The 15869-nt window shown below is 52.8% G+C and overlaps 4 protein-coding genes across 4 annotated transcripts; 2 read left to right on the top strand and 2 right to left on the bottom strand.

Moving 5' to 3' along the window:
* Positions 1-1037: 1037 nt before the first annotated feature.
* D7B24_005323 (uncharacterized protein) lies at positions 1038-3348 on the bottom strand (the record flags this gene model as incomplete). The annotated part of the gene is made up of 6 exons (XM_028639480.1): positions 1038-1296; positions 1484-1778; positions 1994-2050; positions 2161-2594; positions 2678-2804; positions 2976-3348. The coding sequence occupies 6 exons, from the start codon at positions 3346-3348 to the stop codon at positions 1038-1040; spliced, it is 1545 nt and encodes a 514-aa protein (XP_028496164.1).
* Positions 3349-3933: 585 nt separating this feature from the next.
* On the top strand, positions 3934-6720 carry D7B24_005322 (uncharacterized protein; the record flags this gene model as incomplete). The annotated part of the gene is made up of 6 exons (XM_028639479.1): positions 3934-4240; positions 4304-4369; positions 4459-4993; positions 5211-5413; positions 5512-5578; positions 5670-6720. 6 exons carry the CDS (start codon positions 3934-3936, stop codon positions 6718-6720), a joined length of 2229 nt encoding a protein of 742 aa, XP_028496163.1.
* A 791-nt stretch (positions 6721-7511) lies between these two features.
* Positions 7512-8819, bottom strand: D7B24_005321 (uncharacterized protein; the record flags this gene model as incomplete). The annotated part of the gene is made up of 3 exons (XM_028639478.1): positions 7512-8197; positions 8293-8646; positions 8714-8819. 3 exons carry the CDS (start codon positions 8817-8819, stop codon positions 7512-7514), a joined length of 1146 nt encoding a protein of 381 aa, XP_028496162.1.
* Positions 8820-9240: 421 nt separating this feature from the next.
* On the top strand, positions 9241-11141 carry D7B24_005320 (uncharacterized protein; the record flags this gene model as incomplete). The annotated part of the gene is made up of 6 exons (XM_028639477.1): positions 9241-9351; positions 9430-9523; positions 9595-10426; positions 10496-10707; positions 10786-10936; positions 10982-11141. 6 exons carry the CDS (start codon positions 9241-9243, stop codon positions 11139-11141), a joined length of 1560 nt encoding a protein of 519 aa, XP_028496161.1.
* Positions 11142-15869: the final 4728 nt, after the last annotated feature.

Here is a 15869-nt window from a genome sequence, read left to right as displayed (position 1 = left end):
AGGAAAAGGTGAAAGAAAGAAGGAAAGGATGCAAAGCCTCAATAACGATAACTGAACAACTAAAGGTATAATTTCCACTTGTTAAACATAACCGAACGAGAACTGATTGTCGAAGCTACTCGCTAAGAAGAGCGAGTCCCGCTCAAATATGCCCCCCCCATCAGTATGCGTACGAGCTGATCGCGTTATACACCAGATAGAACTCATAGCGGCTTTGCCCCGCAAATGGCAGGCATTAAGCATGAGTTGTAGATGCATGTGAAAAGGTCGGAGCCGACCCGGCCTGACTGGGGTGAGCTGTGGGGCCGAATGCGGGCTGAGGTCGCCGTGGGGGTGGGCTTGACATGACTGGGACAGGCGAGGCCGCTGCAGCCAAGACAGCGGCAGGCAAAGCAGGGACGAGGGGGCAAGGCAAGACTACTCCTGAATAGGTACCTTTCTAGGGTAATGATATGTCGACATGACTATACTGCCACCAACATGGTCGCTTTCATTGCGTTTCGTTTTACTTCTCTTTTGGATATCGTACGTCGGTGTAGGAGGAATTGCCTTTGCTACTGCCGAAACTCTAAGCACGCTCGGTTACCGCGTTTTACTTCTACTTTCAGGGCGTTCACAGCGTATTGCCTGATAGCACTCTACCCGCAACCAATGCTACGGGACAGGGCACCTGACTCCTTGGGAAGAATGTCACCCATCCAGCAGCACATGATCTAGATGACAGCCATGAACAGATACAGTTTGCGCTCAATGCGTGTAATCGTAATCAGACCTGTCAGTACCGACGGAGAAAGCCGTTATAGGATGGGGGAAACGAGCTGCGCAATTGTATGGGACCGGCGATATTATTCAGGGGAGGTTTCACAGTTTAAACTATCTGCGAGGCAGCTGATAACGTGGCCAGATCAGTGCTACATCCCCCAAAGGTTGCTGGCCCCTTCAGGCCGGACTGCTGTGTTTGCATTCTGTGCGTCCCTAATTGATCATCTTAGCCCAGCCGTTTGCTTCTGAAGGCAACAAGCTCAAGGACACAAGCGCTACAGCTCAGAGTTGGGCAGGACAACTTCAACCAGACCAACCTGGCTACGGCAGTCCCAGATCTTGCGCAGCCGGAGTCCGGCACGTTCCACTAGCTCCCGGAACTCGTCAGGCTTCCGCTCGATGCCGTTAATGATCGCCATCATAGCCAGGTCCCGCTGATGCGAGTATCTTGTGTAGTAGCCCCAGTTTGGCAGCAGGGGTTGGGGCGCTGGAGGTAGGTCAGAGCACCCATGAGTTGTGTTCATGACTTGATCGCTGTTACGGGCCGACAGCAACTGGATCAGCAAGCTTATTCCTAGGGCTCGCGGAACGAGGGGTCACGATCCAAGAGGGCGGAGCAGTGAAGGGAACAGGGAGAAAAGGGGGAACAGGGAAGAGGAGTGGGGGGTACAACGGAGGGGCGGAGGTAGGTCCCGCGTCCCGGGTCTCATCGCTGACTTACCAGATCAAGATGCGGCTTCTAGGACCCATGCTCTGTCTGATACCGCTGAGGATGCGTACACAGTAGTCGTCTGACCAGTCATGTAGCACATACCGGAGCCAGTATACATCCGCTTCGGGTACGGGGTTTTTCTCAAAAAAGTCATGTACAACAAACCGAATTCGACCTGCGGCAAGGGCCGCGGGGTTCTCGCGCGGCCAGACATCATTCTGGGCCTTATCGATGGCCGGGCCACGGTCCTGAAGGACGAACTTCAGGTCAGGGTAGAGATGAGAGAGTTGCAGACAGAAGCCACCTGAGATACATCAGCAACAGCGTCCGCTCGGCCAGAATACAGTTCGACGTCGAGGGCCGAGAATTGGGGGTGATGGCGAGTGGCGCACTATCCATACGGTTGTAGGACAATGCCTCGAATAGAAGAGGGGACTCGGAATGATGGAGCATTGAGAGTTAGGACGAATGAAGACGGAGATAGAGGGCGTCAGACATCGAAAGAGGGGTTCGCCTTACCTACGCCTCCACCAACGTCAACTACAGTAGCCGCTCCGAGAGACGCCCAGGGAAAGTCTGTTCGAGATACACATTAGCATGTTTGTGGTGGACCTGCCACGTAAGCTGTGAGATGAAAAGGCCGTCTGTTCGCTCTGTCGACATTCAAAGCAATTGGTCGGACGTACCGTGTAGGTGAGCTCGACCGAATACTCTGCCGCCGCCGACCATGGCCAAGCTGAAGATGGCGTGTTCTGGCCTCGAAATAGGCTGGCCATCGCCGACCCCACTGCCCACTACCCTACTCAGTTCGGTACCAAACACACCCGGGTACGGCGTCTTGGGGCTGGCTGCAGCGGCGTCACCCCCCTGGTCCCCGGCACCGGGAGCACTAGGGGAGGTGCGTGCGGCGGTATCCGTGTCAGTCGTTCCCTGAACGGCAGCATTGTAACCCTTGTGCAAGTCAGACGCGCTAGTGTTTTCCTCAAGCCAATCCCATCGGGACTTGGAAACACCCAAGGCATCCTGCCATGCCGTCTGGTCAACGGCATAGGATGAACCTTTGACAGAGTCATGAAGAGCTCGTGGAAGATGGTCGGAAGCCGTGTACAGATCAAGGCCACTAGAGAACGAGCTCAGTTACGTGTCATGATACAATATAAGCTTTGTCCGTGCGTGCGGGAGCCGCCGGTCCCTGCAACTTACAACAGGAGGATATAGGCGCGCAGGGGCTCGTTGTCGACGAGCCCTGCAGAAACGGCATTATTGGCGAAGACGTCAGGTTCCACTTCGGTAAAGATATGAATGGAGCACAGGCAGCGCAGTAATCGCGCTGTCGCCGGAAACAAACAACGGGGGCCATGTTAGCCACCATTGTACGAGGTTAGTGGGACAAGGGAAGATGGGGGATGGACGGCAAGTGGGGGAACACTGCAACACATGAATCGCCTTCCCCCTCAGAAGGGCCCAGCGTTTACCAAGTGGGTTGAGACGCGCAACTTACAGAGCTTCCGAGACTCGATGCCGGCTTTGGCGGAGAGGAGATCAATGGGAACACCTCTAGGGGCAGTCTTGGCGAGTAGATCCGGGATGCGTGCATCTGCGGCTATGTGCAGGGCCCGAGCTTCAAAGTACTGAGAAGAAACTTCGAGCAGGCGGTTCTCCGGCTGGCTAATCAGCTCGGTAAGGCTGCCGGTAGCGGCTTGCAGGGCGCGCTGGGCGTTGAAAACGCTCCACGGGGGGAGATCAGAAGGCTCAGTCCCGTTGCCTGTAGCTGTCACAGCGCGACGAGACTCAACCAACTGGGTGATATTGGTCTGGATTAGCTCCCCCAGCTGCAGCAGGTGGTCGGAGACTTCGTCGGCGGTTCGAGTCATGGTTGCTGTCGTTACGTCGTGGGGCGAAGCAGCGAGTGGTGGATGTGCTAAGGTGGCAGCGATATCTATCCGGTCAAGCCGTAGGAGAGATCGAAATCAGTTTGAAACCAGGTATCTTACTCAGTTCTAGAATGACAAGGAACGGGTCGAATATGCAATCGTTTGAGGCAAGCAATGGCGATCTATTCTAGTCTCGACAGCTCGATTTTATGTCCCGTTGAGACCAGCAACCGAATTCCCCGCGCGCGTGACAGATGGACACCTGATAGAGAAGCCAACAACACGATCGCGAGACCGAAACAAGTCTACATGGCTCCGCGGGACCGGAGTATGTCGGCCCTCAGTGTCTGTCTTTGTGGGACCCAGACTTGTAGAAACGCCCCGAGGGGGATGATCGTGTTGTCCGCGTTCATGTTCCGAAGGGGTCCGAGGTGCCTATGAAAATACAATCGGGACTCAGCATTGTGATATGTACGGTCCTACCTTTGGAAGAGTTAATCAAGCTGGCTTACCACCAAAACGAAACCAACAAGCAAGCTAGAACCCACGTAGCTCTCACTCCATCTTTCCACAATCTCTATTACAATGGCGACTAAATCGCCCGCGTACACCTGGGAGAACGGCTTCCGTGAGTTGGATTTATCATCGGCCTCGGAAACTCCCTGGTCTTGGCCTAAGAGCCCTGTCGACGATAATGGGGATCCAGCCGCGGATCGCACGGGCGCCTACGTCACGCCTCCGTCTGTGGACCTTACCACTTCACTTACGCATAACCAGCTCGGCATCAACGTTGTTCGTCACTGGCCCAGCCTTTACGATGGCACCAACAGCCCTCACGGGGCGCCGTCGTGGTGGGCGCCAAAGGAGGAAGTTGACGTCCTCATCTGTGGAGGTAAGCTCTCCCCGTCTTTTGATGGACCGTAAAAGTCTCAGTGCTAACGGACGACATGTGCAGCCGGCCCCAGCGGCCTCCAAGTTGCCGTCAGCCTAGCGAGACAAGGGGTCTCGTTTCGCATCATCGGTATGTTAGCATGGTGATGGCAAAAGTCCTCTTCATGTCATCTATTAGCATCATCAACTTGAGTGCTAATGAAACGGTTACGCTTTCAGACAAGGCTGACACGCCGCTCGTTGCCGGCCGCGCCGATGGTGTGCAGCCCAGGTTTCTCGAAACCATGTCTCAGTGGGGGCTCTCGACAGAGGTTCATGAGGAGGGCCCTCTGATTGAGCGCACTGCCATCTACAAGGACGGCCGTAAGCTCTTGTTCAATCGCTCACACCAGTCAGACTCAAGATATCGTGGCCTGCATATCATCACGCAGGGCCAGCTCGAGCGCATTTATCTGAGGGACTTGGCCAGGCACAAGGTCATTGTGGAGCGGAGCTGCACCGCTGTCGATTATCGGGTGGAGGAGCATGGCGCCGATGGCTCACCTCACACGCATCCGGTGCAGGCTACGTTGAAGAATGCCCACACCGGTAGGGAAACGTCTGTCAGGGCCAAGTTTCTCGTTGGAAGTGACGGCGCTGCCAGCCCGATCCGCAAGTCGCTTGGTATTCCCTTTGACGGCGTCAGCACCGATATCTACTGGGGCATAATGGACTGCGTGTTCGAGTCGGACTATCCGCATGCCTGGGTCTTTGGGTAAGCTGTGAATCTGTCTTTCATTCTCCATCAATAAGGGGAGCAAAGAAGGGCCTTCTCGACACGATCGGTAGCTAAGCATCCACGCACCTTTAGATCTGTCATCAGCTCCAAACACGGCGGCTGTGTCATTATTCCCCGGGAGGATGGCTACATCAGGTATGCCGTTTGTTATCGGTTCACTCCTCTTGCGCCATCAACTCACACAAGATCTCAGGCTATACACACAACTGGACATCTCCTTGGCTGGGCCAATTGCCGCCTCGAGACAAGCCCGTGACCCAACCTTTATCGAGTCTGGGGGTCGGGTCGAGGTGCACTCGATTACGCCCGAAGAAGTCCTCGAGCAGGCCAACCGCATCTTCAACCCTTACAAGCTCAAGTTCGCGGCACCGCTGAGCTGGTTTGCCGTCTGGAAGAGTATGTCCCTTGAAAACAGACTGAAAACTGGAATTCTTTCGCGGGTGTGATGATTCATGTTACCCGAACTGAACTGACACTTCTTCTCATCTGTACAGTCTCCGAGAGAGTGGCTCGCTCATTCTCATCGCCTGATATGAGAGTTCACCTCGTAGGCGACGCAGCGTAAGCCCAATCCGGAACGCACAGTTGGTGCACAATGCAATGCTTTCGGGAGCTGACTCATGCTGACTGGCGGCCTTGTTTCTTGCAATAGCCACGTTCATAGTGTCATGGGCGCCTTTGGCCTCAACGCCTCAATTCTCGACTCTGCCAACCTCGCCTGGAAGCTTGGACTCGCCGCCAAGGGCCAGGCTAAGCACGATGTTCTGCTTCCCACCTACAGCAGTGAGCGCCGCGGCCACGCTGTGCGCATCATTGAGGTCTCTGGCTCGTACCTGCGTTTCGTATGCGGGTCGACGGTGCCGCTACCGAATTTACGGGATGTCGATGGCCTTGACGCGGACCATAGAAACAATGCCGATGCAAATGCAAGATCAGAGCAAGGAAGCAATGGCTCGGGCGACGGTATCCCTTCCAAGCTCGAGGTAGCCGGCGGCGCAACGCCCGACACACAGGCTGTCGTGGCACAGGGCATGGAGGATGATCATCACGGTCCGGGCACCTCCCAGGCCGAAGACCTCGAGTTCCTCGGACAGTTTTTCAAGGCTCATGCGCAGTTCCTCCTCGGCGTGGACTGCCCGTACGCCGAGTCTGCTGCCGTTTCGTCTGCGGGTCTAGATTCCGTCCCCAAAGGCGGCCACCCCCCTGCGATTCGCGTGAGGAGCGGCGTTCGGGCGCCCAACCCCCGCGTCTGCTTATCTCCCACTGAGTCAGGATACCTATACGACAAACTGGCCGGGCCTCCTCGCTTCCACCTGGTCCTTTTTGCCTCTTCGCTGGCGGGCACCGAAGTGCGGCGGCGCGTTGATGCGTTCCTTCGATGTTTGAATGACCCGAAGGGCTTCTATGCCCGTCTCGGTGGGTCGTCCCGCTTCAATGTTGTCGTCATCCTGAAGATGCTACCATTCCAGTGGAGCGGCGCCAACGTGGACCCTGGACTGGCTGCTGTCAGAGACGCGCTGCCGGAGGGCGCGACGGTTGTCTTCGATGACAAGGCGCCTGATGAGGATGCCCATACCGTGTGGGGAGCAAACCATCTGACTGGCGGCGTCGCGGTTATCCGGCCGGACCTGTGGGTTGCTTCAACTTCTTTCCCCGACAAGATGGAAGGTGTATCTGGACTCTTTGAAGGTTTCCTGATCTAGTCGACCACATCCGTGTCCTTGTAGTGTTGTATAGCTCTTTGGATGTGGTGATGATGGCTGCGTTCGTATAGCGAGAAAAAAAAAGATGCTCAGTGTTAAAGGAAATATTGTGATGCTTCTTGAAAATGGGTAGGATGGAGAAAAGCCAGAAAGGCCTCGATGCGCGTCCACGTCAGTCCCCCTAACGAGACACGCGTCAGGGCACCTGGGGCTTTACCAACAAGTCATTTAATGCTGCGCACAGGGCGTTCCCTGTTCAACGTCAGGCGAGATTTCAGCTGTTGTTTCAATCGACACCTACGAGTTGAGATTGCAGCGCTGTGCCCGAGTTTCCCCTTTTTCTGCCTACGACGACGCTCCGACAGCATATTTGAGCTAGATGTTTTACTTGCGAAAGCTGTTTTTGTAGCCTGAGAATGTGCAATCTCGGCTTGGAAATGGGGTTGGTCTGGAAGAGCATCGACTTCAGCGTGGACCAAAGTGGCGGCATCCATCAACGCACTTGTATTGTCATTTCAGATCACGCAATCGGAAAAATAGTCGTATGGATAGACCTGTATAGATATGTACATGAAGTATAATTACTTTATCATCCCAATTTCTGCATCAGGAGCCGCTCCTGACCAGATAAAAAGGGGCTTTGGGATCCAATCATGGACAGCTCCTGTGCCAAGTCTCTTCTTAGCGGAGAGCTGTCGCATGGAGTCCATTTTGATAGTGCCAATCTGAGAAGCATCTATTCAGAGTTTGTGCCTCTGGTGGCATGCTTCAACCCCCGAGGAGATAGAAGCTCAGATGGACGCGAGGAAGCTCAAGGTATCCTGCATGACCAACGGTGCGGTGCGGTGGTACAATAAGGCGTGGCCCGTGTCTTTGTACACCTTGACAACGTGCTCCGAAGCCAGGGGAAATTGGTCGTAGACCCCGTATGGCTGGCTGCCGCACTTTCGCGGGCAAAACGTCGAGTCGTGGTCTCCGATACCCAGGAACACAGGGCCCTCGTACTTCGGAGCCTCCACAAGATGAAAGGAGAACGTGATGGCCATGCCGAGGGTGTCCAGGTCCCTTGTTTCGAAATCCGCCAAAGCCGCTTCTTCCTCAAAGTCCCCGAAGAAACAGGCTACTTGGCGCGCCTGGAGCGTGGGCTGGGTTTGGTAGAAGGGGTCCCTGTCGCCCCAACGTGCGGGGTCCACAACGCTCGCCGTTGTCTGCAACCCAGCCAGGAAGGCGGGATACAACCACTCGCGATCCCAGGTGATGCCTAGGAGGACGAGCGAGTCCGCATCTTCGGGGAACTTGTCGGCGACAGCATTGGCGACGATAGCGCCAATGGAGAAGCCGACAAGGGATATTTTGCTAAAAGACTGACCAAGAAGGTTCTCGGTGCGGATAGACTGGACAATCTGATGGGTCGTCTGGACGAAAAGCTCAGTCTGCACGTCGAAGAGGCCGTCAGGATGGGAGCTATTGCCGCAGCCTAGGAGTGTCGTCAGTAAGACAGTCAAGAAAAGTCGGCCCATTTGTGATGCGAAACGGACAGGCGGAAAAGACCGGGGGGGGGGGGGTAAATACCGATGTAGTCAATGGCCAGGGTCGTATACCCAGCATTCGCCATGAATCTGACCCAGCTGTGTGTCTCGGGCTTGTAAGGGAAGTCCCACATGTGTTTGTTGAAGGTGGCGCCATGCATCAAGAGCTGAAGCGTATCTTTGCGCTCGACACCTGGTGGCGGATCGCATATACGGGCTGACATCTCATAATCGCCATCGACGAGGACCTCGCGTCCAGCCCAGGCATAGAGCGACTCGATATTGTAGTCGTCGAGGGAGAGCTCAGCCTCAACCGTCTTGTTGACTGAAATGGGGATAGTAAAGTCGCGGCACAAGGGGAGGCTGTCCGTAGTGTTGGCCGAGTGGGCCACGCGATCTGGTGGTGTTAGGAGAGAGGGACAAGGTGATTCTGGATCAATTGAGAGAGCACAGAGAACACGAACCAATTTCAACTGGCGTGCCACTGACGACAGCCCTGGCTACGGTGGGTTGAACGCCGAGCAGCAGCCACTGCGCGGAAAGGCTAAGGGCGAAGGCAAGGTAGCGCATTTTGAGGTTGTGTAGATACGGACAATGATGCGATGATTCGAAAGCCCGAGAGCATCAATGTCTGTCATGATGATATACATGGCAACTAGGTCCCAAAAGCTGTCGTCGGTTGCCCCGAACCCCTGCATAGGTGTTCCAGGACCGGAGTACAGAGTGGAGGCTCCCAAGATCCCCTGGGAAATGATGTTCAGGTCCCAGAGGCTCACCACCAGCCGCATGGTAAACCAATTTTGCAAAAGAGTTTCCCTGCCAATCTCATGGCTGGTTTAAAGCTGCCATTAGAAAGGGGACCCTGTGTCGGCTCGATTGAGCACGTTGGACTCACCCACGATCACTCGTTGTACATCACAACTCTTCTCTATTTGTTCACGCTTCCTAAGCGGAGCCCAGCCCTCCTCCGCCGTTGAGCAGAAACTTTTGAATGGCATCTAAGATGATTCGTTTCCTTATCGCTGTGGCTGCTGTCGTTCTTCCAGTCATCGTGGAGGCGCAGCAGGACATTCCCTACCAAGGCTCACCCGTTGCTACGTGTGTAAGTGGTGATGATACTTTCACCGTGCCTTCTGTATTTCTTCAGAATCAATCCGGCTGATACATGACGTATTATTAGTGCTCTGCCCTGGCAACTCAGTTCCCCAATGCGACCTTTGCGCGGGATGACTCAACCTCCTCTGCCTACTACCTTGAAAAAACAGCGTTCTGGTGTAAGAACTGAACGGCATAATCCTCACAATCATCTCTTGCTGTGCTAACTGCTGTGACTTGGGCTCCTCAGCTGCTACCGCTTGGCTCAGCCCATCCTGTGTCTTCCTCCCTAGTAGCACCACCGAGGTGTCGACAGCTGTCTCTCTTTTCAACGATCATGACTGCCCCTTCGCCATCCGCGGCGGCGGACACAGCGCAAATCGAGGGGCCGCCAACATCGACAACGGCATCCTTGTCAGCATGCGCAACATCCGAGACGTAGCCTTCTCCGCCGACAACACAACTGTCACTACAGGCATGGGAAACACCTGGTCCCAGCTCTACGCCATCATTGAGCCTCTGGGCTATATGGTGGTTGGCGGCCGCTTTGCTACCGTCGGGACTGGCCTAGCTCTGGGTGCTGGCTTCTCTTACTTCATCAACGATAAGGGTCTGGCTGTCGACAACGTGGTCGGTCATCGTGTGGTGCTCGCGAACGGGACCGTCGTCGAGACAAGTAAGCAGGCGTATGCAGACCTCTTTTGGGCACTCAAGGGTGGCTCCAATAACTTTGGCGTTGTCACCCACATTACTCTTGAGACAATCCCGACAGCTGGCATATACGGCGGCAGGGTCACATATCCTGAAGACCAGCTGGCATCTTTACAGAAGCTTACGTACCAGTATCAGGTCGACACCTCTGTTACCAACAGAGATGTACATGTCCTGCCAACCTATGTCTACGATGGTGCCTCCAATACCACCTTTGGCTTTTCGCCCATTGTCTACACCAAGCCCGCCAGTGCCCTACCACCGTCGCTGCAGCCCTGGCTTGACATCCCCCATTCCAATTCGACCATCAAAAACAGGTCGTATTATGACTTATCATCGGAGCTGGTCGCCGGATTTCCAGATGGGCTTGTGTATGTTGAGCGTTTTCGAAAGAAATCCACTACACGCATCCTGGTCCACTAACAATATTTGACCCGCAGACAAGTCCACTACACCTTTACCGTTTACCCCTCCGAGGCCTATCTGGCGTACATACTGGCAAAGTTCTCTGAATTCTGCTCCAGCTTCGCTCATATTCAGGGTTTGGCCGGACTCCACACTGTCATGCCAATTCCGCCGCGAGCTATTAACAAGGCTGGCAAGACCAATCCCTTGGGTCTGGACAGGGCCAAACCAGGGAAGAGTCTATCTGGTGAGTGGCGGTATTGTTGCCAGCCGAATGCCGCTGGTATGGGAACGTTTGGCTAACACAAAGCCACTCCCGACGCAGTCTTCTATATCGGCCTACAGTTTGATCTTGAGAGTGACGTCGGAAAGGTCTTTCCGGCTTGGGGCGTGTTTATTCGCACGCTCCAAGCGGAAGCCAAATTACAGAACGTCCTGTTCCCTTACATGTACGGAAGCGGCACCGGCTTGGCCCTGTACTCTACCTGCTGACAAAATGCTAACTTTTGCCGTCTCGATAGCATGCTAACATACGCAGATGGCAGCCAGCAGGTAATTGCGTCGTATGGCGATAAAAACGTAGAGCGCTTGCAGACTATTCAGCGCAAGTACGATCCGACTCTGGTCTTCCAAAGGCTCGTCACTGGTGGACACAAGGTTCCCCTGTATCCGTTCTTTTGATAAAGAAGAACTTGATGAAGCTATTGCTTGTCTTTCGTATATATTGAAGGCTTCAAAACATGGGCTTCATGTTAGGCATCCAGGAAAGGATATAACACCCTCTTCATTCTGAGAACCCGTCGCATAACTACGATATTTTCAGCAGAGTTTCAATATGTGTTAGAATGGACCCTATAATAAAATGGGGCATCCTAGTCACGGTGAACTCCCCTCGTTGAAGCCATACGAAGCTTCGAATATTCTTAACAGTGCTGTGGTGAAACTCCTCATTGTTGTAATTAAGACTGTCAGCGAAGTCCGAGCTCATGCGCCCCCGGTGTTTCACTCCAGGATTCTGGACTTATGAAGTCCGAACGATACGAAACTTTCAAATGATTCTCAGTGATCTTGTTTAAGATTGATTAATATGCGTAGATTGATCGGTAACGATAGCAATGAATCGACTTGATCAGAAAATTCAAGATGCCTTCAAAGTGTCAAATCAGCAGTCAATCACGAGGCTCTAGGATAAGAACATATCTGAAACTGACCTTCCGCAATCAGAGGGGGACACATTTGGTGTCTCGAACCCTCTAGACCATCCCCTGGTCGAATCTTTCTGAATACTTCATAGATGCCTTCTGACGTTGGACAGGAATCAAGATAACAACAGCAGAGGAGTTCATCGAAGCACAGCGACGACTATGGTGCACCCACACCAGCATCACGCCCTTGGCCTTGAAAGAATTGATGACGCGTAAATCGAAATCCTCTGTCTATGTGCAATCAAGGGCGGACTGCCTCGAGCGACCCCTTGATGCCGAGTCAGTCCCTCAGTGTGGGCGTTCGTTCTAATGCAAGCCAGTCGCTGTTGACTCGGTGTTTGGCGTGTCAGCAACATCAGTAGCACTGGGCGTCTCGCCTCCTGCCCAGAGCTTTCTAGAGTGTCGAAAGCCTTTGTCGTCCAAATGCTGTTTATGCAACCGCAAAAGTGGAAGATTTCATGTAGCTGTAATTGCAGTGTATCATTCCATTCCTGTGAGACTTGTCATAAAATCGTTATCCTAGGCTTCTCCGCAAACACTGCACAGGCGCGCTGATCTTCCGTAGAGTCGTCGTAGAGTCGTCAACAGCGGCGCCCACCCATTCTTCCCATCCCACCCCTCCGCGGGCCTGGGCCGTACATGCCGCCTCCGCCTCCTCCGTGATGAACATGGTGAACGACCCTGACCGGCCGGCCGACCATGATTGGTCGCGGGCCAAGTACAACAGGTCTCGGTGCGACCATGACTGGGCCGTGGTGTCTGGAGCTTCCGAAGCACATTGTGGTGTAAGTTTGGAACCAAGCTGTTCTTTTATTGCGGGGTTTGATGTGGTGCAAGTCCGGGTTTGGTCCGGTTGACTTGAATATGAGACGTTTTGAGTGGTATTGATAATGGTGAAATGTTCTGCTGGGTGTGTTGTCGTCTGCCACCAGGATGATCTCGACGATGGAAGCTGAGGCCTTCTTATATGCAATTTCAGTCTTGATTCCGTTCTCAGCTCGAGCTAAATGTTCGGACCTCGTCACGGGAAGCCCGAAGCTAATGTCACGCTGGCAGTCACACCACTTGCAGTCGATAGCATCGATGGGGTGTTAGCGGCGGCGCCGACCACCGCCTATCGCAAAAACGGCGCCGCCGTGTACTAGTTGTGTAAACTCAACACTCCACTGAGGCTTCGTGTGGAGAACGCTTAGTCCAGATGCATCACTCCTCGAGGCACCGCCAAGGAAGTCTCGTGATGAATGTCCGATAGGTGTCGAGTGCTTGGTTTGCGGAAGTGCTTCGGCGGTCTCTTCGCTCAAGAAGGCTTCGCCAGGTTCACAAGAGACATACACATTGATTGCACCTAAAGAGTATGTGATGGCCGCCATGAAGCTCTGTATTCGATATGGTCCCCTAGTCTACCGGGCCGGATGCGCAACGCAATGCAAACATAGGTACGTCATATTAAGCCCAATTGATCTCGGTACGACTCAGCTACTGAACGCACTGTGGCTGTGCCTCGGTAGGCCTGAGGGCCTGGCAGCTCAGCCCCACTTGGCCACAGTAGTGACGCCCATGCTGATATCGTCGTCTCAAGATGCCGAAGCATAGGTTTACTGTATATCTCACCAGCCAGGAGTAATATTGGAGCATGCTACTTGAAAAGGGCGTCTGTGCATATATCCATTTTGGGTGTGTTAGACAGCGCAAGGTTGTAGGCAGGACGCTGCACGAAAGCTTGCCGCTTGTTCAAGAAATATTGCGTCAGGGCACTCGTCGCTTTCAATAGACCAAGCCGAAGGAGGTGTTTGCAAGGCCTACAAGGAAGAGAGTCTAAGAGCTGATTTTTTAAAAAGAGAAAATGTTAATTGAGACTTTCGACGTGGCGACTCCTACATGTCATATTTTATTGCCTTTATATCGAAGTTATCTAAAAGGATTGAATTTAAATCACCCCTATCAAGAATGATGTAGATTCTATGAGCGTTAACACAAAGGATACTGACAGTTGGAGCTCTCGCCTCTACTAGTCGCCGAAATGGGATTTTGAACTCAGGCTGAACGCTAAGCCAAAGACTCAGCTTAATGAGAAGACAGAGGGCTGGGTTCACGGGCGTATATCCAGGACATGGCTTGTTCCGCAATTGCAAGTGTGACTAACGAAATGTCTATACCCCAGTTCTGGCACGCTGAAGCTCTCGTAATCCAAGGTATGGAATCTTTTCAAGAAACGATGACGGAAAAGCGCATGAATCACGTATGCGAGATGACTGCTAATTCATTTTGATTGTCGATTGGATGAATGAAGAAGAAACGAGAGCAGATTGTTGGCGCATGGAAATAGAGTAAAACTTCCAGGGCCTTGTGGCGAAAAGAGCGGAGAGCTCACTCGGATCTTGCGCTACGGTTCAAAATTCGTGTTCCCACTGGTTCAGCATCACGACTGCAGCCTGACCGCCTGTTCAAAGTTTGATGCTCGGTTGCATATACCTGGCCCGTACTAGATTAATGACTAAACAACTGACGCTGGGACTGACCTCAATCTGGGGCATCTCGTCAATCATATGAAATAATCTTCAAAGGTCTCTGGTGCTTAAGGATTCACGTGATTTGATTCGGACGAAGAGTTAGAATGCTTAAAAACAAGCAATAAGCAAACCTCAAGGATGGCCGAAGACATGGATGTTTCAGGTGCATTGAATCTACATGCAAACACGTATGTACCACGGACAGAATCGTAAACAGCCACAGAGATGTTAGTGTGACAGATAACGATCCCGTTCTTATCAGGTTCTGTGGGAGCAATGTTTGTTTACAATTTCTTTGCCAAATACGCCAGCGTGCCGACAGACGGCGGCAGTTTCAGGCATTTGCATTTGTGTTTTCAACTGCAAACAGATGGGCTCTTTCGCGAAGTATATCTTTATAAGACAAACAGATCAGCAATGTCCCAGACTCGCCACGATTTGTGGCTCTGTACGGTAACTAAAGGGTAGGCAAAGTGTCAACCAGTCCCTTGTATTGCTATTACAATGAAAGTGGCCTTTAAGACGTGTGAAGCCAGCGTATTGATAAAATCGACATAACTTGGTATTTGAAACCTGTCTCGAAATAGTTCTTATTGCAGCAGATCACTGTGCCTAGCAAGCAATACAGCATTCCAATCTCAGTCCACTCTCCTTGCGTGACGATCAAGAACAGCAATGAAAGCTCTGACGCAGACAGACTGATGCACTTTGCCAGATGGCTAATCGAATTGATTGTTTGACAACGGACGTCAGATTCAAGTTGAATAAAGTCATTGCTCCTATTACTGCTCAAACGCACCAAGGATCAGGGCTCTGAAGATGCGCGTCTGACGTCTGTGGATCTTCCGTTGCTCACTTTACAATCGTGTCGAAGCAGCCCGGTATAGGCCACCTGTTTTTCGAATGCGACGTTGTCTATGATCCTGCGCTATGCAGCGTATGAACAGAACGCACGTGCTATGACTTGATGCCGCGTCGCTTGACTTGCCCAGGCAAAGGGAACATGCGGAGTCCAATATCGGACGATTGGCCCGTGTTGCCCGAAGCCCAAGGTTATGTTCATGGTACTTTACCCCGCATTGCGGCCGGCATCAAAGTGGCTCAGTGGTGAACTGTTTCTAACGTTCGGCGCGGCGTTCTGCCTTCCTCCGAACGACATACCATTTTAAGAGTAATGGCGTCATTTTACGTCCACATAAGAGCATGCTTTACGTGGGGGCCCGGTGTGAAGAATATCAAGGCAGAACCATCTCTAGTGACTGAGTCGACTGCCGAGTCACGTCAAGACATGGGTATGTGATGTGATCTCGAGCTAGCTTGGAAGATCGACAGTAAAATGGTGTGGTCAAGCTCACAAAATTCAAGGATAATAGTTACAAGGACAAGCTCATCTCCAAATCTTACATTTCAAATGTAACCAAAATTGCCCAGCAAAACATTACCACTGTCATTCCAACCATCTCACAGTTCGACGGCGATGTAGGCGCACCGACGCTGTGAGGGGCTGCAATCGTGATGGCTTCCTGCCACATGATCGCAGAATATTAGATCATGTAGATAACAGAAATCGAATACTAGTAGTCCTGGCAACCTAAGGCAGTGAGTTGTCTTCTCCAGGTGATATATGCCGCTATCCACGTGTTCTAGAGCTCACCCCCGCGAGCTTACCCTGAAGATATCTTGACCTGCCGAAG

Source organism: Verticillium nonalfalfae, assembly GCF_003724135.2.
Source record: "Verticillium nonalfalfae strain VnAa140/NRRL 66861 chromosome Unknown scaffold_32, whole genome shotgun sequence".
NCBI classification, from domain to species: Eukaryota; Fungi; Ascomycota; class Sordariomycetes; order Glomerellales; family Plectosphaerellaceae; genus Verticillium; species Verticillium nonalfalfae.
The sequence above is the reverse complement of the archived record's forward strand: the minus strand, read 5'-3'. Positions and strand labels throughout refer to the sequence as shown.